The sequence below is a fragment of the Natator depressus genome, chromosome 24 (genome assembly GCF_965152275.1).
Source record: "Natator depressus isolate rNatDep1 chromosome 24, rNatDep2.hap1, whole genome shotgun sequence".
Lineage (NCBI taxonomy): Eukaryota > Metazoa > Chordata > Testudines > Cheloniidae > Natator > Natator depressus.
This window is the reverse complement of record NC_134257.1, coordinates 15,040,998-15,064,422: the sequence shown is the minus strand read 5'-3', so window position 1 is coordinate 15,064,422 and position 23,425 is coordinate 15,040,998. Positions and strand designations below refer to the sequence as shown.

Genomic DNA, 23,425 nt, shown 5'->3' with positions numbered 1-23,425 from the left:
GGGTCCCAGGAAGGCCGTGGCAAGCGAGGGCAGTTTCCGCGCTGCCTCTGGGGCAAGGCACCCATCGGTAGGGCGTATTCCCCGCCAAACAAGCTTCAGCTTTTCCTGGACCGGTGACAAGAGAAGGCGGGGCCGGCAGGGATTTAAGGGTGATGAATTTCTCTGCTAATAAACCATCGGCTCCCCGCCAAGCTGTGCCACCCAGCCTCGAGCAGCCAGGAGGCCAGGCCACCGAGCCGCCTGCCCACCCGAGACATGGTCCTGCTGGCCACGGCGATGCTTCTGCTGGCTTCAGGTGAAAGGGGGCTGGAGGGCGAGCGTTTGTCTGTGTGTGTGCGGGGGGGTGGCTGTGCCTTTGTGGGTGTGGGCGTGAGTGTGGGTGACTGGGCGAGCGTCCGTGTGCATGAGGGGGTGTGCATGAGCGTCTGTAGATGGCACAGGCAAGTGTGTAAGTGTCTGTGTCTGAGTGCGTGTGTCAGCGTGTGCAGGGATGTGTGTGTGTCTCTGTGTGTGCACATGTGCGTATACATGAGTAAAGTAATTGTGTATGTTTGTGCATGAGGATGGAAGAATCCCATGCACTGCTACAGACTAGGGACCGAATGGCTCGGCAGCAGTTCTGCAGAGAAGGACCTAGGGGTGACGGTGGATGAGAAGCTGGATAGGAGTCAACAGTGTGTCCTTGTTGCCAAGAAGGCCAATGGCATTTTGGGGTGTATAAGTAGGGGAATTGCCAGCAGATCGAGGGACGTGATCGTTCCCCTCTATTCGACGGTGGTGAGGCCTCATCTGGAGTACTGTGTCCAGTTTTGGGCCCCACACTACAAGAAGGATGTGGAAAAATTGGAGAGAGTCCAGCAAAGGGCAACAAAAATGATTAGGGGACTGGAACACATGACTTATGAGGAGAGGCTGAGGGAACTGGGATTGTTTAGTCTGCGGAAGAGAAGAATGAGGGGGGATTTGATAGCTGCTTTCAACTACCTGAAAGGTGGATCCAAAGAGGATGGATCTAGACTATTCTCAGTGGTGGCAGATGACAGAACGAGGAGTAATGGTCTCAAGTTGCAGTGGGGAAGGTTTAGTTTGGATATTAGGAAAAACTTTTTCACTAGGAGGGTCGTGAAGCACTGGAATGGGTAACCTAGGGAGGTGGTGGAATCCCCTTCCTTAGAAGTTTTTAAGGTCAGGCTTGACAAAGCCCTGGCTGGGATGATTTGATTGGGAATTGGTCCTGCTTTGAGCAGGGGGTGGGACTAGATGACCTCTTGAGGTCCCTTCCAACCCTGATATTCTATGATTCTATGATTCTATGAGTGTTTCTGTGTCTGTGTGTGTAGCCACAGGGCTGTGTGTACATGTTAAAAGTGTACACATGAGTGCGGGGGGCATGTGCACATGCATGTGTGTGTTACTGGGTGTGTGCGTATGTTTTATTGTATATGTGTGTGCATTTGCTACTGTGTGTGCGTGTGTTACAGTATGTGTGTGTAACTCTGTGTGTGTTACTGTGTATGTGCATGCGAGTGTTTGTGCATTACTGCGTATGTGTGTTACTGTGTGTGTGTGTTACTGTATATGCATGTGTGTGTTACCATGTGTGTGTTGCTATGTGTGTGCATGTGTGTGTCCCTGTGTATGTGTGTGCGTTACTGCCTCTATCTGTGTGCATTACTGTATGTGCGTGTGTGTTACCGTGCGTGTGTTACTGCGTGTGCGTGCATGCGTCTGTGTATGCCAGCGTGTCTGTCTGTCTGTGAGACGTGGCAGGAGGCCCCGCCGTCGCCGAGCACCCAGTGGGTGACCCGGGGCGGTAGCAGAGCGGAGCTAGGAGGGACAGCTCGGGGGCTGGCTCTGGGGGAAGCATGGGAGGGTCAGACACGAGGGGATGGCTGGGCAAGGACGGTTAATGGCTCAGGAAGAATGTTTGTGCACCCCCAACGTACTCCCCCGCCCCACCCCACCCCCTGTGCTCCCCACCCTGCGTACTCCCCTGCCCCACCCACCCCCTGAGCTCCCCACCCCACGTAATTCCCCACACCACCCCACCCCACATACTCTCCCACCCCATCCCCTGTGATCCCACCCCATGTACTCCCCCGCCCCAACCACTGTGATCCTCACCCCATGTACTCCCCCATCCCACGTATTCCCTCACCCCACCCCCCTGAGCTCCCCACCCACGTACTCCCCTGCGCCTCCCCCTGTGCTCCCCACATCCCCTGCCCTCGAGCCTACGCTGCCATGAGCAGGAGTCTCCACCAACCGTTTAAAATGCTCCGCACATGTCCGTACATCTTCAAACAATGTCCCCCAATCCCTGAACCCCTACACTCCCCCATACATCCCCCGTGATCCCAGCTCCCCCCATCCCTCTGCCCTCTCCCCCTGCAGCATTCCAGGTCCTGGCCCAGCCCCAGGGACCCCTGCCTGGCTCAGCAACGGCTCCTAGTAGAAGGCGCGGACAGGGGGGGGTCTCCACACGCTGCCCCCGCCCCAAGCGCCAACTCCGCAGCTCCCATTGGCCTGGAACGGGGAACCGCGGTCAATGGGAGTTGCAGGGGCAGTGCCTGCAGGCAGAACCAGCGTGCAAAGCCGCCTGGCCGCCCCTGAGCTAGGAGACGCTGCCAGACATGCTACCGCTTCCAGGAGCCACCCATGGTTAAGCGCCCTCCAGCCAGAGTCTTCGCCCTGAGCCCCCTCCCACACCCCAATCCCCTGCCCCAGGCTCAGCCTGGAGCCCCCTTTTGCACCCCAACCCCTTGCCCCAGGATCACCCCGGAGCCCCCTCCCATGCTCCAAACCCCTCAGCCCCACTCCCCAACCCAGAGCCCGCACCCCCTACCGCACCCCAATCCCCTGCCCCATCCTGGTGAAAGTGAGTGAGGATGGGGGAGAGCGAGTGACGGAAGGAGGGGGGCTGGAAAGAGTGGGGGCAGGGCCTTGGAGAAAGGACTGGCCAGGTGCATGGCCTGGGGAAGGGGCGGGACAGGGGCAGGGCAAGGGTGTTTGGGTTGGTGCAATTAGACAGTTGGCAACCTAGCTCGGACACGGACATTTCCCCCCCACACACACACACTTTAGTGGCTGCTGAGGACGAGCGGATCATCGGGGGAGATTCCTGTGACCGGCAACAGCAAGGCTACCAGGTGGCCCTGATGGGCTCCGCCAACATCGTGCGCTGTGGGGGGGTGTTGATCGACCCCGGCTGGGTGCTGACGGCCGCCCACTGCAACACTGCGCGGTAAGTAGCCCAGGGCCAGGAGGGGGGACGCAGAGAGTGGGGGCCCGTCGGTTAGAGCTTGAGCCGGGTGCTCAGGACACCCAGCTTCCATTCCCTGCTTGACACCGACTTCCCTTGGGCAGATCACTGAGCTGGCCTGTGCCTCAGTTTCCCCCATCTGGACAATGGGGATAACAGCCCTGCCCTGCTTCACAGGGGGGCTGATGAGGGGAAAGAGGCCTAGAAGCTATGGAAATGGGAGCTGTATAAGGACCCTAGCTAGCTGTGCTGGATGTGTGAGGTGGGAGATTCAGAACACGTTTTGCCATACGTGTAGTAAGAAAGGTGAGAAGGTTCACACTCCCCTTGATAAGGATGGGAGAGGTCTTAGTGACCTTTACAACATGCATATGGTTAAGGCATTGCCACGTACTTTGTGGCATCTAACCAAGTTTTTCAGTGTGCCCTTGTTGCCAAGAAGGCTCATTGGACTGTATAAGTAGGGGCATTGCCAGCAGATTGAGGGACGTGATCATTCCCCTCTGTTGAGCATTGGTGTTGCCACATCTGGAGTACTGTGTCCAGTTTTGGGCTCCACACTACAAGAAGGATGTGGAAAAATTGGAAAGAGTCCAGCGAGCACATGACTTATGAGGAGAGGCTGAGGGAACTGGGATTGTTTAGTCTGCGGAAGAGAAGAATGAGGGCGGATTTGATAGCTGCTTTCAACTACCTGAAAGGGGGTTCCAAAGAGGATGGATCTAGACTGTTCTCAGTGGTAGCTGATGACAGAACGAGGAGTAATGGTCTCAAGTTGCAGTGGGGGAGGTTTAGGTTGGATATTAGGAAAAACTTTTTCACTCGGAGGGTGGTGAAGCACTGGAATGGATTCCCTAGGGAGGTGGTGGAATCTCCTTCCTTTGAGGTTTTTAAGGTCAGGCTTGACAAAGCCCTGGCTGGGATGATTTAGTTGGGGATTGGTCCTGCTTTGAGCAGGGGATTGGACTAGATGACCTCCTGAGGTCCCTTCCAGCCCTGAGATTCTATGATTCTATGATCCTTCTCCTGCTCTCTGTTGGGGCCTTGGTTTTGTAGAGTATACGAGCTTCCCGGCAGGGCCTGTCTCTGGCTGTGTCTGGGCAGCGCCCAGCACAACGGGGCCCTGATCCCACCTGGGGCAGGGACTGTCCCTGACTGTGTGTCTGTGCAATGCCCAGCACAATGGGGCCCTGATCTGTATAAGGTACTTGGAAATGTGAACTAGATCCTCAGATGGCATAAATTGGCTCTAGTGGGGTTACAACCAATTGACACCAGCTGGGGTTCAGGCCCAGCGTTGCTATTTTATCACTAGTCCCCCAGTAGTTAGTGGCGCTTTTCTCCAAGTCCCAGCCCCTGGAGCCCAGGGACTATGAGAGTATCTCGGCTTCCATTATAATAAGAAAAGTAAGTTTCCACCTTCCTAGTTGGGGAGAAAAGCTGGAAAATTTGAGAAATCTAAAGAGTCTGAAACCAGATGGTAAATTTAAACAAATAATAACAATCTGCGCTCCTTGCTGTATTTGATCTGTAGTTTTAAAAAATTACAAGTAATTTCCTGATTTTTAAGCCAATCTCGTGATTTTGGGGGGCTGGACTCACGACTTTGGAATGTGTGGGGTTGACAGTTCTGGAAGCAGAAGGGAAATTTCTCCCTCGATATCAGTTTTGATGCCTTGAAATACGGCTGAGCAAAGAATCGATTTTTCGGTCCACTGGCAATGCTGAAAAATCGGGGGGAAATTATGTGGGGTTGACATTTTTCACAATGTACAGCAAATTGAAAAGTATAACAAGACTTTTTTGTTTCGGGCGGGATGGAACTTTTTGTTTGACCTGAAATGAAAGATTTCATTTTGACACGGAGCGTTTTTTAAAGTTTTTTCAAAATCAAATGAAGGGAAATTTTGAATCAAAATTTCCAACTGTCGACAAGAAACATTTTGGATTTTCTCATATTTTGGTTTTAAATGAACAATTTGGAAACCGACACGAATTCGTAAAATAGTCAGTGTTGCCAAATTTGGATTTTTCACTAGAAAAAAAGGTCTGGCTGAAAAATATTGCCTAGCTCCAATCACGATAAATGTCATTTCTAGCATATTACCAACCCTGATTTCCGCAACATTTAAGCCCTTTACTATACCAGCAAAACACTATAATGAAGATCTGGAGTTAGGCTGGGATTTGAAAGCCAGCCACTGGATTTTGATGCCCAGTTCCCATTTATTTGTCTGGGAATTGGACATCCCAATGCATTAAATGGCTTTGAAGTTATCAGCCAGCATTCGTAGTTTGCATCATTATGGCTAGAAACAATAGGCCAGAGGTGGGCAAACTATGGCCCGCAGGCCACATCCGGCCAGCGTGACCCTCCTGCCTGGCCCCTGAGCTCCTGGCCCGGGAGGCTCACCCCCGGCCCCTTCCCTGCTGTTCTCCCTCCCCGGCAGCCTCAGCTGACTGCCCCGCCAGCGCAATGCTCTGGGCACGGGGGCTGCAGAGCCGCGGCCTGACCCGGTGCTCTGTGCTGCGCGGTGGGTGGCTGGCTCCAGGCGGGCGGCATGGCTGTAGCGCCGCCAGCCACCGGTCCTCCAGGCAGCGCGGTAAGGGGGCAGGGAGCGGGGGGGTTGGATAGAGGGCTGGGGAGTTCGGGGTGGTGGTCAGGGGGCAGGGGTGTGGATAGGGAGCAGGGCGGTCAGAGGGCAGGGAACAGGGGGGTTGAATGGGGGCAGGGGTCCCAGGGGGGTAGTCAGGAAGGAGAGGAGGGGTTGAATGGGGCGGCAGGGGCCAGTCAGGGGCAGGGGTTCCGGGGAGGGCAGTCAAGGGACAAGGAGAAGGGGTGGTTGGATGGGGCAGGGGTCCTGGGGGAGCAGTCAGGAAGGGGGGGGTGGACGGAGCGATGGGGGAGGCAGTCGGGGCAGGGGTTCCGGGGGCAGTCAGGGGACAGGGAGAAGGGGTGGTTGGATGGGGCAGGGGTCCTGTGGAGGCAGTCAGGAAGGGGGGGTGGATGGAGCGATGGGGGAGGCAGTCAGGGGCTGGGGTTCCGGGGACAGTCAGGGGACAGGGAGAAGGGGTGGTTGGATGGGGCAGGGGTCCTGGGGGGGCAGTCAGGAGGGGGGGGTGGATGGAGCGATGGGGGAGGCAGTCAGGGGCAGGGGTTCCGGGGGCAGTCAGGGGACAGGGAGAAGGGGTGGTTGGATGGGGCAGGGGTCCTGGGGGGGCAGTCAGGAATGAGAGGAGGGGTTGGATGGGGCGGCGGGGGGCAGTCGGGGGGTGTCCAGAGGCGGTCAGGGGACAGGGAGCGGGGGGGGGGTGGATGGGGCAAGGGTCCCAGGGGCCCACCAGGGGACAGGGAACAGAGGGAGTTGGATGGGGTAGGAGTCCCGGGGGGGCTGTCAGGGGGCGAGAATCGGGGGGGTCGGATAGGGGTCAGGGCCTGGGCCACGCCTGGCTGTTTGGAGAGGCACAGCCTCCCCTAACCGGCCCTCCATACAATTTTGGAAACCCAATGTGGCTCTCAGGCCAAAACGTTTGCCCGCCCCTGCAGTAGGCCACGCGGCATCCTCTTCTGGGGGAATGATTTATTGTCTATAACAAATCGGGGATGAGAGTTGAATCCCACGTCCTATTTTAGTCCTATTTTGACTAGACTCAGGCAATTCTTTTGACTAAACCCTTTTTTTAATTTTGGTGAACAATGCAGATATTTTTCAGCTAAAAATGCAGATTTCATTAATTCATGTTGATTTCACCCAATTGCTTCAGGGGGAAAAATCCTAAAAGATAAAAATTCAGGAAAAAAAATCTAAATATTGCATTCAGTCATTTTTGAAATGACACGTTTTAATTTTTCAATTCGAAAGGACTTCTTTGTTCAGCAATTTCCTGCAGGATTTTTTTTTTTAATTAAAAATGTCACGAAAGGATTGAAATGAAATATTTTGTTTCAGGGCAAATGAAACATTGTGTTTGGCCTGTGATTAATTCTTTAGCTTTTGGATTCTCTGGAAATTTAGGAAAAAATCATTTTCGGTTCAATAATTTTTTTTCCGCTTATTCAGACTTGCCAGTGAACGACAGATCCTTTCTTTGCCCAGCTCGTCTAATGATTTTGGGGCCTGACTCGCGATTTTTGAATGCTTCGGGCTGATGACTGGGAGAATTTCTCCTCGTGGAGAAGCTTGTGTATACTTGCAGTGTTTGTACTCCGCTCAAGGGGGAAATACAAATGCAATATGTCAGCATAGGTGGTGGGGGAACCACAGACTTGGGGAGGCTAGCCCCCGGCTCAGTCCATCCCTTCTGCCCGAGGCCCACCCCTCTGCCCCCGCTGAAGTCCAGAGCCCCTCCTTCCCCCTCCCCCAGCTCCGGGCCGCTCGAATGCCTCCAGCCCCAGAGTGCCAGGCAGGCGGGCAGCATGCGGCCCCCAGCCCCCAAGCGCCAGGCAGGTGGGCAGCATGCAGCCCCCAGCCCTGGAGTGCCAGGTGGGCAGCGTGGCCCCCAGGACCCCCAGCCCTGGAGAGCCGGGCGCCAGGGCCCCAGCCCCAATGCCCCCAACCCTCCCCCAGCACAGGGCAGGTAGCCACAACACCGGCAGCCACAGCACCCCCAGCCCTGCAGCACCGGCAACGCAGCCCCCAGCCCTGCAGCACCCGGCACCGTGCCCTAGCGCACAGGGCTCCCCCAGCGCTGCAAAGCCCCAGCCACTCCAAGTCCCAGCTCCAGGCCGGCTGCCCTAGCCCCAGCCCCAGGGCTCTTCCCAGAAGAGGAGCAGCCTGCCTGGGCTGGGGCCAAGGGGGAAGCAGCAAGCAGGGGCAGGTGTCCTCTGGGCAGAGCATGGGCGGGGCCATGCAGGGCTGTTTGGGGAGGCCCAGCTTTGCCCAGTCTATGATACGCACCACCCATGTATGTCAGAAAAATTATGTGTTGCAAATGATTTGCTCAGCTCTAGAAAGGAATCACGTCAAACAAAAATATTACATAGGCAATGTCCCTTTTATGCCTTTCTCTCCATTCTCAGTTCAGACTGTTTCATTTTGAGAATGTCAAATTGCCTTGCTGAAATAAGGTAATAAATGTTTGATTTCAATAATATCCACTCATTTCATTTTGATTTTTATAATATAATATAATATAATATAATATAATATAATATAATATAATATAATATAATGAAAATGCATTGAAATGGTAAATTCAAAATCAAACATTTCATAGGATTGTCAAAATGAAACAAGAAAATCACATCAAAAATGTTGGCATCAGAGTTTTGTTGCGAGATTTTTTGACCACAGAGATTTCCCTTGGAAAAGTTTCCTTCTTAGAACACACATGTTAATCCAGCCTATGCCAGGTCCCACATCTATGAACAAAGAATCTGGGTCACAATTCCAAGCCAGGGGGCTGTACCCTGGAAAGCAGTGACCCTGGGAAGGACCCAGGCGTCCTGGTGGAACCAACCACCCATGAGCTGTGGCAATGCTGTGGCTGACAGTGAGCGTGACCCTGGGCGGGAGAACCAGAGGAATGGCAAGTAGGAGCCGGGAGGTGGGGCCCTCTCTGGACAAGACATTAGGGAGACCGTGGCTGGAGACTCACCTGGCTCAGGGGCGGGGATGGGGAACTCATGAAACAGGATGTCACACCGGTGCTGACCCTGTGAGTGCTCCAGCGCTGGAGCATCCACGGGAAAAAATAGTGGGTGCTCAGCGGCCCCCCACAATCAGCTCCTCCCCTTCCCCCTCTCCGCAGCACTTCCTGCCTGCTGGCAGCCCCACCAAGCAGCTCCTCCTCCTCCCTCCCAGTGCCTCCCATCCACAGCAATCAGCTGTTCAGCGGTATGCAGGAGGAACTGGGGTGGAGGGGGAGGAGCGAGGGCAGGGCGCACTCAGGGGAGGGGGCAGAACAGGGCAGGGCTGGGGTGGGAAGCGGCGGGGTGGGGGTTTGGGGGAAAGGGTGGAGTGGGGGCAGGGCCTGGGGCAGAGCAGGGGTCGAGCAACCCCCAGCAACTCATAAAGATGGTGCCTATGGGATGTCAGGAGATCAGGGAGGGGTCAGAGAAGAGCTACAGGAACAATCTAAGGGATGAAAAAATTGCCTTACAGCCAGCCACTGAAGCTCGATCTATTGAGTTTCTCCCAGAGAAGGCAAATACTTGATCCTGGTCTATCAGCACATCCAATGGGACGAGATTTCAGAGGGTCGAGGTTTCTGTAACCCAGGAGACAAAGGCAGGCAGAGCAAGATCTGATGGCTGGGAGATGAAACCCGACAAATCCCAGGGACAAATTGAATTATCCCAAGTCTACTCAGAGTGCAAACCCCAGCCTGAAATTGCACTGGTTGAAGTAAATCACCCCAAAAAGAGTTTAACTGGTGCAAATTTCTAATGCAGCTCTGCTGAGACTCACTTAATAAGGCATTCATTTTTACCGGTGAAGGTAATTAACCACTGGGACAATTTACCGTGGGTCATGGTGGATTCTCCATCACTGCTAACTTTTAAATCAAGAGTGGATGTGTTTCCGGGAATTATTTTGGGGCAGTTCTCTGGTCTGTGTGACACAGGAGGGATACCAGATGATCCCTTCTGGTCTTTGAATCTATGAATTAATTCCTCCAAAAGTTCACTTTAATTTAGCGATTTACCAACGCAAAAGAGCTCCCGGTTGTGGGATACACACACAGGACAGGCCTAATTCACCAGAAGCACAATGCTAACTTTGCCTAGAGCAGAAGAAGAATCACAAAGACAAATTTTTCTGGAGAAATATTTTTTGGACAGTGAATAATTGATTTGGGGGAAAATGGAGTCTTGGTTGCCCTTAAATTACTTGTGAATTGAACACAAATTCAGTGAATAGATTTGGCCCAAACTTTTTTTAGGGGGGACTTAGGTGCCATCCCCAAAATGGCCAGTGGAGGTGATATAACCTTTAGCCCATGGGTTAGGGCACTCACCTTGGATGTGGACCACCTGTGTTCAATTCCCCTTTGCTAGATGGGAAGAAGGGATCTGAGTATGGGTTTCCCACACTGAAGAAGAGTGCGCAAACCACTGGGCTAAGATGTGTAAGGGAGGCTGGGTAAACGGTTATAAAACGTCAGTTTTGAACCTATCAGAATGCTCCTTCCCAAAGAACCAAATTTCATCAAAATTGACACATCTGCTTTTGAGGAATCAGCATTTTCCAACTGAGAAATGCCCTGTTGCAAAGTTTCACATTATAATTCATAGTTTTCAAAGCCAGCAGTCACCGTTCTGCCCATCCAACCCGATCTCCTGCCTAGCCCAGGCCAGAGAACCTCCCCCAAGGATTCCTGCACGCAGCCCAAGCTCCCTCTTGCTTGTGTGCCCTTAACGCCATCCCTTCACAGATTTCAAGCCCATATCTGGTGGCTGAGCTAGAGCAGAGCTTTGAGAGAAAGACGCCCAATCTTGACGGAAAGCTTCTGAATGACAAAGAATTGGCCCTGCCCCCGCTCCTGGGGCAGTTGTTCCAAGGATCAATCTTGGGAAGAGCTGCGTTCGAGGCCTTGCTCTGCTACAGACTTCCTGGGTGACTTTGGGCAAGTCATTTAGCCTCCGTATGCTTCGGTTTCCCCATCTGTGCGACAGGGAGAATAGTCCTCACAGCTAAAGAGGCAGGTTTTCCAAAGGATGCCCAGGAATTTATACCCATCGAAACACGCGATACAAAACCCACAGCATCGAGTCGCCGGCTCAGGTGATTTGGTCTGCGGGGCTAAGAACTGCAGTGTGGGTGTTTGGATCTGGGTTCTGAGACCCTCCCTTTCTTGGGGTCTCGGAGCCTGGGCTCCAGCCCAAGCCCACACCTCTACACTGCAATTTTGTAGCCCCATGACCCCAGGTCACAGCGTAGATGCACCATAACTACCTTAGCCCAGCCCAGCCTTTGCCTTTCCCTCCGAAATCAGTCCCTCTGCCTTCTAGATCATTTCCCGGCCTCTTGGCTAGAACACCCTGCGTCTCTCGGCCTCAGTACCTCACTGGGCAGCAGTTAAGCACTGAAATACCTTGAGGGAGCTGGGGCTCAGCACCTAGCCCCGAATGTGCTGCCCAGAGCAGAACGCAGCCATGCAGCGTCTCGGTATGTCTTTGTGCAGCACCTGGCATAATGGGGCACCTGTAGGCAGTAATAACATGAATAATCTGCAATAAGTATGCGGCCCAGAGTATGCGTGTATTTTCGGCTGCAGTCCGATCAGTTGCAAATCTCTGTCTAATTTGCTGTCCGCCCCGCCCCAGATTGCTTCTGCCCTGCTGTCTAATTCCCTTGATCTCAGCTACCTGGATTCAGGGCTCTTTTAAACACCATTGAGTTTAGCACAGTAGCCTCCAAGGACAACGTCCACCTGACATTTCCCCCAACCTCTAGGCCATTAACACAACGGGGCAAGATCCCCAGCTGGTGTCAATGGGCCGTAGCTCCATTGGAGTCAATGGGGCCAGATCCCGAGCTGGTGACAATCAACCGTAACTCCATTGGAGTGAATGGGGCCAGGCCCCCAGCACCTCTCTTCCTTCCCCAACAAATCTCTGCTCCGTGGCTCAAGGCCTGGATCTGCCATTACCCACACAGCTGTCGATTTGAGAACCGCCTTCACTCCCCTGAATTGCACAAAGGTGATGCTGAGCGGGGGCGTGAGATGCAGACAGAACCGCCCTGTGTAGGTGTATCTCTGTAGCCTTGGGCGGGAAGGGCTGGAAATCCAGAGGGTTGGAATGGCACAAATGCAGGCAGGGGAAAGATTGTCCCTTGCTTTCAGATGTCTGCCTCACTGCAAAGCCAGCAGTGTCCTCACCTCAAAGCCCTGAGAAAAAGCAACAGGTTGGCATGAAAAGCCCTGAGCTGGCTTTTTATGCCAAGAAATGAGATTGGCATCAGAAAACCACAAGACTGATTTAAAAATCATGATATTACAATGAGCTGGGGTTACAATTATGAAACTGTGATTTAAAAAAAAAAAACACACCATGAGACTGGCAGAAAACAGGTCCTGAGACAGGCATCAAAAAAACCCACAAGATTGATTCAAAAATTCTGAGATTGGCAGGAAAAATCACGAGATTATCACTGGCAGTGGGGAACCTGTTTGTAACGGGGAATTTAGATCTTGAAGCATGAGCCCCCGGGGAAGGAAAGCCTGATGTGGTGCAGGAAGGTCAGACGTGGCCACTGGACTATGTTTGGCCGGCAGCCGACACGACATCTACAGATTCTGCAGGTTCATAACTTTCATTAAAAACAAAGGTAAATTTCTAGCCCTCATGGCTGCAGAGTATAACTGTGGGTATAACTCATGTGGTGATGTCCTCATCTCGGTTGGGGTCTGTGCAGTGCCCAGCACAATCGGGTCAGCAAACGCCCCTTGTCCTTTATCCATCTAATTGCATCACTTCAGTGTCAATAAAAAGAAAAGGAGTACTTGTGGCACCTTAGAGACTAACCAATTTATTTGAGCAAAAGCTTATGCTCAAATAAATCGGTTGGTCTCTAAGGTGCCACAAGTCCTCCTTTTCTTTTTGCGAATACAGACTAACACAGCTGCTACTCTGAAACCTTTCAGTGTCAATGTGATCTATTTAATAACCAATCCTTATGCTGGACGGAATGGGTGGGGGCGAGGGGATTGGGAGTTAAGTGCCTTTTGTTTTCAGTGCTTGAAAAATACTACAGCTCTCATGATGCACCGTGACTTGTGAGTTGCTGTAGTGCAGCAGGGGAGATGTAGTCCAGATGGGGAGTCCAGCCCATAAAGGAAAACAGTGGCATGAGGCAACTAAACTGCAGTTCCCATGAGTCACTGAGGCAGTATTTCCAAACTGACGTTTTGCCGTTTTTAGATACAACTTGCTGGTTTGGGGGTGTTCTCTTTTTGATGTAATGTTAAAATTCTTCCAGAGAGCAGACACTTTTCACAGTAAATTTTGCACTGTCCAAAAAACAATTCTCCATCGAAAAACAGTTTCCCCAGAAAAATTTGGACCAGCCCTGATGGAGAAAAGGGAAAAAGGAAACAAAGAAAAAGGAAAAAAATGTGTATGTGAGGGGGGGAGGGAATGGTCCACAAAACTCCTAGATCCCATTCACCCTGTCGCCTTAAGTGGCAGAAAATCGGAGGAAACCCAAAATCCGAAAGTCTGATTTTATACCTCAGCCCATCATTAAACATGGAATTAGGCCTTTTCTTCTGAATGAATGCCATCTCCATAGTCTGCTCCCGGTGGCATCTGGGAAACAATTAAAGACCTTGTGTACGCAGCTGGATTTTCACACCTGCACGTCTATGCCAACTGGCATGAGCATTACTGACAGAAAGCGCCTGAGGACGGTGAATGCCAGCCAACGGTATCAGGGCAACACGGTGTACGTGAGGAATATATAAGAGCAACACAGGAATCGTTAGAGATGGAACAATGGGCCAGTCCAGTCCAGGCCGGGATCCTCACCCACTCCTTGCTGCCCTGGATGCAGACTGGTATCCACCACCCTTCCCTGCCCCCCCCGAATCAGACCCATGCACCCATCTGTCCCAGGCTCCCCTCCCACGTCAGGTCTGTCTAGCCCAGTGTCCCCCATCCCAGATCAGCTACAGAGGCTCATCGAACTGGGTGTCCCCCACCCCAGAACAGATCCATGAGCTCATAAAACAGAGATGGTTCAGAGAAGAGCCATGAGAATGATTAAAGGTTAGAAAACCTGCCTTAGAGTGAGAGAATCCAGGAGCTCCGTCTATTAGAACAGAAGAACGGCCACACAGGGTCAGACCAAAGGTCCATCTAGCCCAGTATCCTGTCTTCCGACGGTGGCCAATGCCAGGTGCCCCAGAGGGAATGAACAGAACAGGTGAGCCATCAAGTGATCCATCCCGTCATCCATTCCCAGCTTCAGAGGCTAGGGACACCATCCCTTCCCATCCAGACTAGTAGCCATTGATGGACCCGTCCTCCAGGAACTTATTGATTTCTTTTTCGAACTCTCTAATGGTCTTGGCCTTCACAACATCCTCTAGCAAGAAGTTCCACAAGTTGACTATGCGTTGTGTGAAGAAATACTTCCTTTTATTTGTTTTAAACCCGCTGCCTATTAATTTCATTTGGTGACCCCTAGTTCTTGTGTTCTGAGAAGGAGTAAATAACACTTCCTTATTTACTTTCTCCACACCAGTCATGATTTTATAGATCTCGATCATATCCCCCCTTAGTCGTCTCTTTTCCAAGTTGAAAAGTCCCAGTCTTATTAATCTTTCCTCATACGGAAGCCATTCCATGCCCCTAATCATTTTTGTTGCCCTTTTCTGGACCTTTTCCAATTCCAATAGATCTTTTTTTAGATGAGGTGACCACATCTGCATGTGGTATGCAATGTGTGGGCGTACCATGGATTTATATAGAGGCAATATGAGATTTTCTGTCTTATTATCTCTCCCTTTCTTAATGATTCCCAACATTCTGTTTGCTTTTGAGTGGATGATTTCAGAGAACTATCCACAATGACTCCAAGATCTCTTTCTTGAGTGGTAACAGCTAATTTAGATCCCATCATTTTACATGTATGGTTGGGATTATGTTTTCCAGTGTGCATTACTTTGCATTTATCAACATTGAATTTCATCTGCCTTAACAAAGCTTAACAAAGACAAGGGTCATGGGTGATGTGATCCCCGTCTATAAGCACCTACATGAGGAACAAATATTTGCTAATGGGCTCGTCAGTCTCACAGAGGTAGGTCTAACACCACCCAGCGGCTGGAAGCTGAAGCTAGACAAATTCAGATGGGAAATATGGCATAATTAACCATGAGAACAATTTACCAAGGGTCATGGTGGGTTCTCAATCACTGAAAGATTTTAAATCAACACTGGCTGTTTCTCTAAAAGAACTGCTTTGGGAATTAGTTTTGGGGCAGGTTTCTGGCCTGAGCTCTGCAGGGGCTGAGACTAGATGATCACAGTGGACCATTCCAGCCTTGGAATCTATGTCTCTATGAATCTAGCTTAGATGCATGGCCCGTCTAGCCTGGTGTATGCCCTCCCCCCACTTCTAGGGTTGCCACCTGGCCGGTTTTCAACCGTCCTGGCCGGTTTTTGTTCAGCCAGTTCAAAGATTTAATATGCCAATGGCGCAACCTGGGACATTGGAGCGCTTGCCAGTTCACACCCCTGTATTCCAGCTTGTGGTGCCATATGAGGATAAGGTAAGGAAAATGATAACATCAAAATACATATATTGTGGGCGGCGTTTTGTTGTTTGTTTGTTAGCCCAGCGTCCCCCATCTCCTCACCCCATTTCAGACACAGGGGACCACCCAGCCAGGTATCTCCCAGCCTTCAACCCATATCAGATCCGTGGTCCAGCCAGCCTGCCCTCCTGCATCTTTGGGCTTGGCAGAATTTGGCTTTTATTTTTTGATCCTTTTGAAGGGCAATATTGACGCTTCTTTGTACTTTTTTTATTATTTTAAATTTTCACAGTAGTGCAAAATGATACATTTCCAGCATCTTTTCCCCCCTGTTCTTAGTTATTTAAATTTTCATCATTGCAGGGGGCAAACAACAGGGAGGGATCACACGATTATTTAACGGCAGTAGTTGTGGGGAGTCAAAAAGTTAACGCTTTGTAGCCGGTAAAACACAAATTGCCAGCATCGCGTGACAAATCGGACAAAACAAAGAGCCTGAAATCCAAAGGGCTTGAGCCACATTTTCCTCACTTTGCCTTTCGCTACGTTTTGATCATCATCCATGGAAACATTTTCCCCACGGTCTGTGTGTGTGCAGTGCAATCGACACTGATTAATAAAAATCATATCCTTCCAAGCCTAGGCATATTGCACTTGAGAAATTCCAACATGTTTCCCCTTTGCCAGATGTCCTGAAGCAGATCTCGGCTGGCTCTAATTTATTGGATTATAGAAAAGATGCAGTGCAGCAAGGTACAGGACAGGCCCAAGCAGATTTGCCAGGGAGGTTAAATTTTAGAATCTTGCCTCTTCTGGAAACGCTGCCCTGGTTTTAACTCAACTGTTCTTAGGTCCGTCTAGAGCAGTGGTCCCCAAATGGTGGGATGGGGCGTGGAGGAACGTCCGGGGGGACAGAGCGAGGCCCATGCCAGCCCCCACAGCCCCTCCCTCATCTGCAGCTGTGGCCCCGGCTCCATTCTGAGCCCTGTGGCCCTGCTTCCAGCTGCAGCTCAGCCCTTGGCCCCTGCTCCTGGCTGCAGCTTGGCTCCCACTCTCAGCCTCTGCTTGGCCACCGGCCCCCTGGTCTGCTTACATATCTGGGGTTTCAAATGAGTCATTTCTAGGTATGATCCCGAGGATTTTTCATACCTGGCCCCAAGCTTCTTACAGCATCGCTCTTTCCCCGTCTGCATCTCCCAGGGAGAACAACAACAGATGGACAAAAGGGGAGTCTTTTTTCAATTTTAAAATGTTCTAGCCTTCCCATTGGCTCTTTTGGCCAGGTGCCCACTCACTTCCTTTTACCTGTGCATCGCAGTGAGACTTTTTAACCCTTTACAGGTAGAGCAATTAGAGAACAGCTACTAAGAAGGATTTTATAGCTACTGGCTGGCTGGGTGTCTCCCCCCTTCATTTATCACACCGGCTCTGCTCCCACCCACAGCCCCTGGCCTGGTCATGACTCTGCTCCCAGCCTGGGGGGCATGGACACCAATTACTGGTAAGGGGGATGTGAGAGGAAAAGTTTGGGCACCACTGGTCTAGATGAAATGGCGGGACACCCTGCTCCCCACAATGTGGACACACGGAAACTGGTTTAACCCTCAGTCAAATCAGCTCAGTAATTATTTACATCAGGCAGCTTTTCTTAGGCAGAGTAGACCTTAGTCACCAGATTGCTTGGGATGATAAATCTCACGTGGCGGCTTTGCGGTCTGTCTCTGGTTGGAATCACCACCCAGCCATAACCAGCTGCTGGCGTCTCTACTTAAAAGCATCCGACGTAGAAAGGCAGAGGATTAGGAGACCTTGCAAAGGGAGCCGGGCTCATCCGCCCTTCCCCTCCCTCTGGAAGGGTGTGTACAGCTGGGGCTGGTGAGAAAATGGGTTGTTTTTTTTCCTCCACTGAAAGCGGAGGGGGAAAAAAATCATCTTTTTGCAAATTTTCCACAGGAAATTTTGAGGGCTTTTTGGCAAAATATCCAAGATCTGAAATATTTCCATATGGAAAGTCACCGCAGTGCCTTATGGGAGATATAGTCTGGGTGTCTCACACCTCTCCGCTTGTATTCTTCTCTATAGGCTGGATTTCCTGGTCGGACTACATCTCCCATGATGCACCACAGTGTCTCCTCTAGCATTGGGTCAACTGACAAGTGTTAATATCGCACAGCCACAGTGTATCACAGGAGGTGTAGTTGGGCTGCAGTGTGCTCCCATTCTCTTCCATAGGCCGGGTTCCCTGATTGGTCTGCATCTCCCGTGATGCAATGTGCTTTTAGGGTTAAATGTTGCACATCTGCAGAGCATCATGGGAGATGTAGTCCAGCTGGAGACCCTGGAAAGTGGAGGAGAATGGGGGGTGGCGGGGAGGACACAAGGTTCCCATGCTATAACTCTCACCAGGTGCAGCGGTGCCATTTCAGAATAAGACTATCTATCTACCTATCTATCTATATATGGCCAAATTTTTTACAGTTTTTGGGCATTTTGTTTTTTGACAAAAATTGGCATTTTCAGTGGGAAATTTGTGTGAAATATTTCACTGAGCCAAAAATCCAAAATTCCCTCAAAAAAACATACATTTTAACTCGCCCTAACAGTAGTATAAACCCAGCCAAGGACTCCAGAACAAATTCACAAAAGCAGTATACTAGATTGGCTCTTCTAGGATGAAAAGATATTGTTGGGAGCCTGGAAGAATCTCGTGGTTTATGGGGCTGAGATGAATTTCATAGCTTATAGTCCCTGATAGTCTATGTGCAAATGACTTCAGACTGTAATCAGTCTCTGCTTCAGTTTCCCCATCTGGGGTTAATGTCATTTGCTTCACTTTCTCACAGGGAGCTATGTTCATGCATGTGCGATGTTTGGAACATGCCCTCTATATTATAATTATATAATAATAATAATAATAATAATTATTATATTCCCGTATTCCATTAAGCGTAATTATCATGAATAGAGTTGGGTGAATAGCAAAAAATCGCTGAGCTGGGAAGAACTGAAGCATTAAAAACAGCTCTTTGTTGATCACTCTACAGTACTTACTTGGCCCCCAGCACTGTGGCATCACAATCTTATTTATCTTTACAACAGCCCTCTGAACTAGGGCAGTGTAGAGATGGGGAAACTGAGACACAAAGAAATTAAGTGACTTGCTCAAGGAGGGACTAGAACCTAGGTCTCTCAGACAGCATACTCTCACCATAACCTCAAGGCTAGCCATCTTCATTACTAAAATGGAGGTGCTTGTGTTAGTCCTTTGTTGTGCATTTCACACACAGCATCACAGAAATGAGTTCTTCAATATGTGCTATTCACTAGTCTCCCATTGTGAAGAGTTATGGGATTGCTAGCTCTTGTGGCTTGAAGGTTGTAGCTATAACCAACATTTTTCAGTTGAAAGGTAATTTTAGGTGGTAATTTTCATCAGATGTAATTTTTAAGCACTCTCATTTGCAGCTAAATTTCTCAGGTTTTGAATGAAAACCATACACTTGGACCAAAAATGATTTTCACAAAATGATTTTTTTGCACAGAAAATGGTTTTCAAAGACAGGCTTTTTAATCAAAAACAGTTTTCAAAAAAATGATTTTTTTTAACCAAAAGGGTATTTGAAAATAGAACAAACTAAAAAACCCTGTTAATTGTTTTTGCAACTGTTTTTCACCAAAAATGGGTTTTAAAATGTTTACCAAAAATATTTTTGGGAAAAGTGATTCCCCGCGCCCCTCCCCCCCGCCCCCCGGTACCACACACCAGAGAACTGCCCCAAAATAATTCCTAGAGCAAAGTTTTTAGAAAAATATCCAGTCTTGATTTTAAAATTCCCAGTGATGACGAATCAACCACCAGACCCCTTGGTAAATTGTTCCACTGGTTAATCACTCGCACCATTCAAACTTTGTGCTTTATTTCCCATCTGAATTTATTTAGCTTCAACTTCCAGCCACTGGATTATGTTAGACCTTCCTCTGCTAGACTGGGGAGCCGGTAATTAAATATTTATTCCATATCTAGGTATTTATACACTGGGATCAAGTCACCCCTTAACCTTCTCTTTGTTAAACTAACTAGATTGAGCTCTCACTATAAATCAGGTTTTCTAATCCTTTAATCATTCTCCTGGCTCTTCTCTGAACCTTCTCCAATTGATCAACATCCTTCTTGAATTGAGGACACAGGATTCCAGCTATGGTCACACCAGGGTCAAATATAAAGGTAAAATAACCCCTCTGCTCCTACTCAAGATTCCCCTGTTTATGCCTCCCAGGATCACATTAGCTGTTTGGGCTGCGGCTCGTGTGCCACCAATTACCCACCATGACCCCCAAATCTTTTTCAGAGTCACTGCTACCCAGGAGAGAGTCCCCAGCTGTAGAAGGAGGAAAGGTGGGAAGAGGGGAGGTCCCAGGTGAGGTCTCAGCTATTTTTATCTTGCTCCCTGTGCCATGTCCCTGCGACAGACCCATCTCCATTCGCCTGGGGGAGTACAGCCTGAGGACCAGCGAGGGGACAGAGCAGTGCATCAAATCAACCCAATCCTTCCCTCACCCTAACTACAACATCACCTCGCACGACTCCGACATCATGCTGCTGAAGCTGCAGAGCACTGCCAACCTCAACAACTACGTCAAAACCATCCGCCTGCCTGACAGATGCCCTGAACCCAACACGGAATGCCTGGTGTCCGGATGGGGCACGGTCCGGACCCTTAAAGGTACAGGAGCAATCTGCAATGGGGCGCTGGGGGGCGGAAGGGAGGCGGAGGGAATATGGGGTCCTGCAGGAATGAGGGCGAGCACCGCAGATGTTCTGCAGTGAGAGTTCTTTGAACACCCTTGCGATGGCCTTTCAGACCTCTCTGGAGCTCCTCCGACATACTATGGCACCGTGCACTGGGTAGGTGTTCCTGGCCAAGACAGATAGATAGATAGATGTGTGTCATGATGGATGGATGGACGTGTCTGACGAGAGATGGATGGATGATAGGTATGCGTAAAGACAGGTGAATGTGTATAAGGATGGATGGATATATAGATACTTTCTGAGGCACTTTGAATTCTGTGACAGTAATAAATCAGATGTTTCTGTATTTGTCCCTTTATTTCAAAGCCAACATTTTACCACAGTCTGGGGTCCTCCCTACCTAATATTCACTGCCATGTATCTACAATTTTTGTGACCATTTCCCATCTACTTTTCAACTGACTGGTCAAATTTTGAACGTTTAGAAATTCTGATGAGATTTTCAAATTTCAAAATTTTGACAAGATTTCCAAATTTCAGTTTTTCAATGTGACTAGCAGATTTCAATATTTCAATGAGATTTGCAAGGCAGTTTTGATCTTTTGACATGCTTGCCAAATTTCGCCAAGATTTCACGTTTCAAAATCTCAATAAGATTCCAAATTTTGAAATTTCAACGAGAGTCCAAATTTCCAAATGTGGATGTTTTTTCTCCCCAGACTTCAAAAAAGTTGGCGAGATTTCCAAACTTTGAAATTTTGACATGATTTCCAAATTTCAAATGTTTGATGCATTTTTTATTTTCAATGACACAACTGTGAAAAAAAAACATTTGGAAACAACAACATTTGCAATCCCCACTCTCCTTCTTCCCCTTTTACCACCAACCCCTAACCATGAAGGCTGGGATTTTGTGCACCTAACTCACCTAGGCCACTCTGAAATTCCCAGGGAAAGATTCCACTCCCATAAGTTAGAATTTATCACACAGCCCCAGTTCTTTCTCAGATGAAGCTCCCCTTGGAACCAAAGTGCTGAGTGGTCACTGAGACACAGATGCTGCTTTATGTCTAGATGGGCGAAAGCATTTTCTCTCACCCTTTAACTCATCAGTGAACTTCTCGGGACTTTTTGTTCCAGTGCAGTACCCCAACATTCTGCAGTGTGGGAAAGTCTACATCCAGTGCAACAGGGACTGCGATAAATCTTACCCCGGGGCCGTCACCGAAAACATGCTATGTGCTGGTGTGAAGGAAGGAGGTGTGGATTCCTGCCAGGTAAGGGTGGGGGGCAGAGTGGGGAAGGGGAAGATAAGAGCAAACCCCCGAGGTCACCTTTGGGGAACTTTCCATCGGAATTGGAAATGCATCTCAACCGGATCACTAACGGATCCCGATCTCCTTTGTAAAGTTCTGTGAGATCTACTGATGAGGTGAGCTCAGTGGTCTTATCATTACCATGGAGATGGTTTCTCTGTCTCTCCCCACCTCCCCATCCCCCTTCCCCCATGCAGGGTGACTCTGGTGGCCCGCTGGTCTGCAATGGGAAACTCCAGGGCATCGTCTCGTGGGGATCACAGGTTTGCGCACCAAAAGGCAAGCCGGGCGTCTACACCAAAGTCTGCAGATTCACCAGCTGGATCCGGGGCACTATAAGGGAGAACTCCGGCAACCAAGCCTCCATCACCTGCTAGAAGCAAGCCACAGCTGCCACTGCCTCTTCCCCAGGGAACTGAGATTCCTGTAATAAACAGTGTGAAAAAACACCCATGGCTCATTGTCTCCTTTGCACCTAGGACCGGATCTACCAGCCTCTGTCACTTTCTTGTCTGCATCTGCTCTCTTCCTCCATCTGAGACATAGCCCCTCTTTCCCGTCCCCATAGGAAGCCTTGCTGTCGATGCACCCATGTGGGAGGTTGACAGTGGGGCTCGAACCCACGACTCTGCATCTAAAATCCTGGGCCGCTGCCGCCTGAGCTAAAAGAACCAGCTCTGTTCGAAGGCTTATCAACTTCTAGATGCATCCCAGTCCCCAGAAGAGGGGGACAGAGCACCACACTGAGTGGGTGTGGCTTAAACACCGAGTGGGCGTGCCATACATAACCGCGGCAACGGCTTTAGCTAAATGATCTGGAAAAAGGGGTAAACAGCGAGGTGGCAAAGTTTGCAGACGATCCAAAATGACTCAAGCTAGTCCAAAGCAGACTGCGAAGAGTGGCAAAGGGATCTCACAAAACTGGGGGTGACTGGGCAACAAAATGGCAGATGAAATTCGACACTGATAAGGGCAAAGTAGTGCATGTTGGAAAACATAATCCCAACTATCCATATAAAATGATTGGGTCTAAATTAGCCATTACCATGCAAGAAAGGGAGCTTGGAGTCATGGTGGATAGTTCTCTGAAAACGTCCACTCAATGTCCAGTAGCAGTTAAAAAAATCTAATAGAATGCGAGGGACGTGATCGTTCCCCTCTATTCGACATTGGTGAGGCCTCATCTGGAGTACTGTGTCCAGTTTTGGGCCCCACACTACAAGAAGGATGTGGAAAAATTGGAAAGAGTCCAGCGGAGGGCAACAAAAATGATTAGGGGACTGGAACACATGACTTATGAGGAGAGGCTGAGGGAACTGGGATTGTTTAGTCTGCAGAAGAGAAGAATGAGGGGGGATTTGATAGCTGCTTTCAACTACCTGAGAGGTGGTTCCAAAGAGGATGGTTCTAGACTATTCTCAGTGCTGGAAGATGACAGGACAAGGAGTAATGGTCTCAAGTTGCAGTGGGGGAGGTTTAGGTTGGATATTAGGAAAAACTTTTTCACTAGGAGGGTGGTGAAGCACTGGAATGCGTTACCTAGGGAGGTGGTGGAATCTCCTTCCTTAGAAGTTTTTAAGGTCAGGCTTGACAAAGCCCTGGCTGGGATGATTTAGTTGGGGATTGGTCCTGCTTTGAGCAGGGGGTTGGACTAGATGACCTCCTGAGGTCCCTTCCAACCCTGATATTCTATGATTCTATGAACCATTAGGAAAGGAATAGATAATAAGACAGAAAATATCATAATGCCTCTATATAAATCCATGGTATGCCCACACCTTGAATACTACGTGTAGTTCTGGTTGCCCTATCTGAGAAAAGATATATTAGAATGGGACAAGGTGAAGAGAAGAGCAATAAAAATGATGAGGGGGATGGAACAGCTTC

General features: G+C 49.8%; 1 protein-coding gene and 1 non-coding gene across 2 annotated transcripts; both read left to right on the top strand.

Annotated features, from left to right (window-relative positions):
- The first annotated feature begins 255 nt into the window (after positions 1-255).
- Positions 256-21,915, top strand: LOC141977148 (trypsin-like). Its single transcript, XM_074938481.1, has 5 exons — positions 256-295; positions 3,085-3,244; positions 19,940-20,193; positions 21,363-21,499; positions 21,736-21,915. The coding sequence occupies exons 1-5, from the start codon at positions 256-258 to the stop codon at positions 21,913-21,915; spliced, it is 771 nt and encodes a 256-aa protein (XP_074794582.1).
- LOC141977622 (U6atac minor spliceosomal RNA) lies at positions 3,555-3,682 on the top strand. Its single transcript, XR_012636250.1, has one exon. It is a non-coding gene; the product is annotated as a U6atac minor spliceosomal RNA (small nuclear RNA).
- Positions 21,916-23,425: the final 1,510 nt, after the last annotated feature.

Bases quoted from the DNA above. Each gene is read 5' to 3' on its own strand.
- LOC141977148 (XM_074938481.1), top strand. From the start codon at position 256: ATGGTCCTGCTGGCCACGGCGATGCTTCTGCTGGCTTCAG. The intron at 296-3,084 runs GTGAAAGGGGGC...CACACACTTTAG, and splicing joins GATGCTTCTGCTGGCTTCAG to TGGCTGCTGAGGACGAGCGG. The intron at 21,500-21,735 runs GTAAGGGTGGGG...TCCCCCATGCAG, and splicing joins GAGGTGTGGATTCCTGCCAG to GGTGACTCTGGTGGCCCGCT.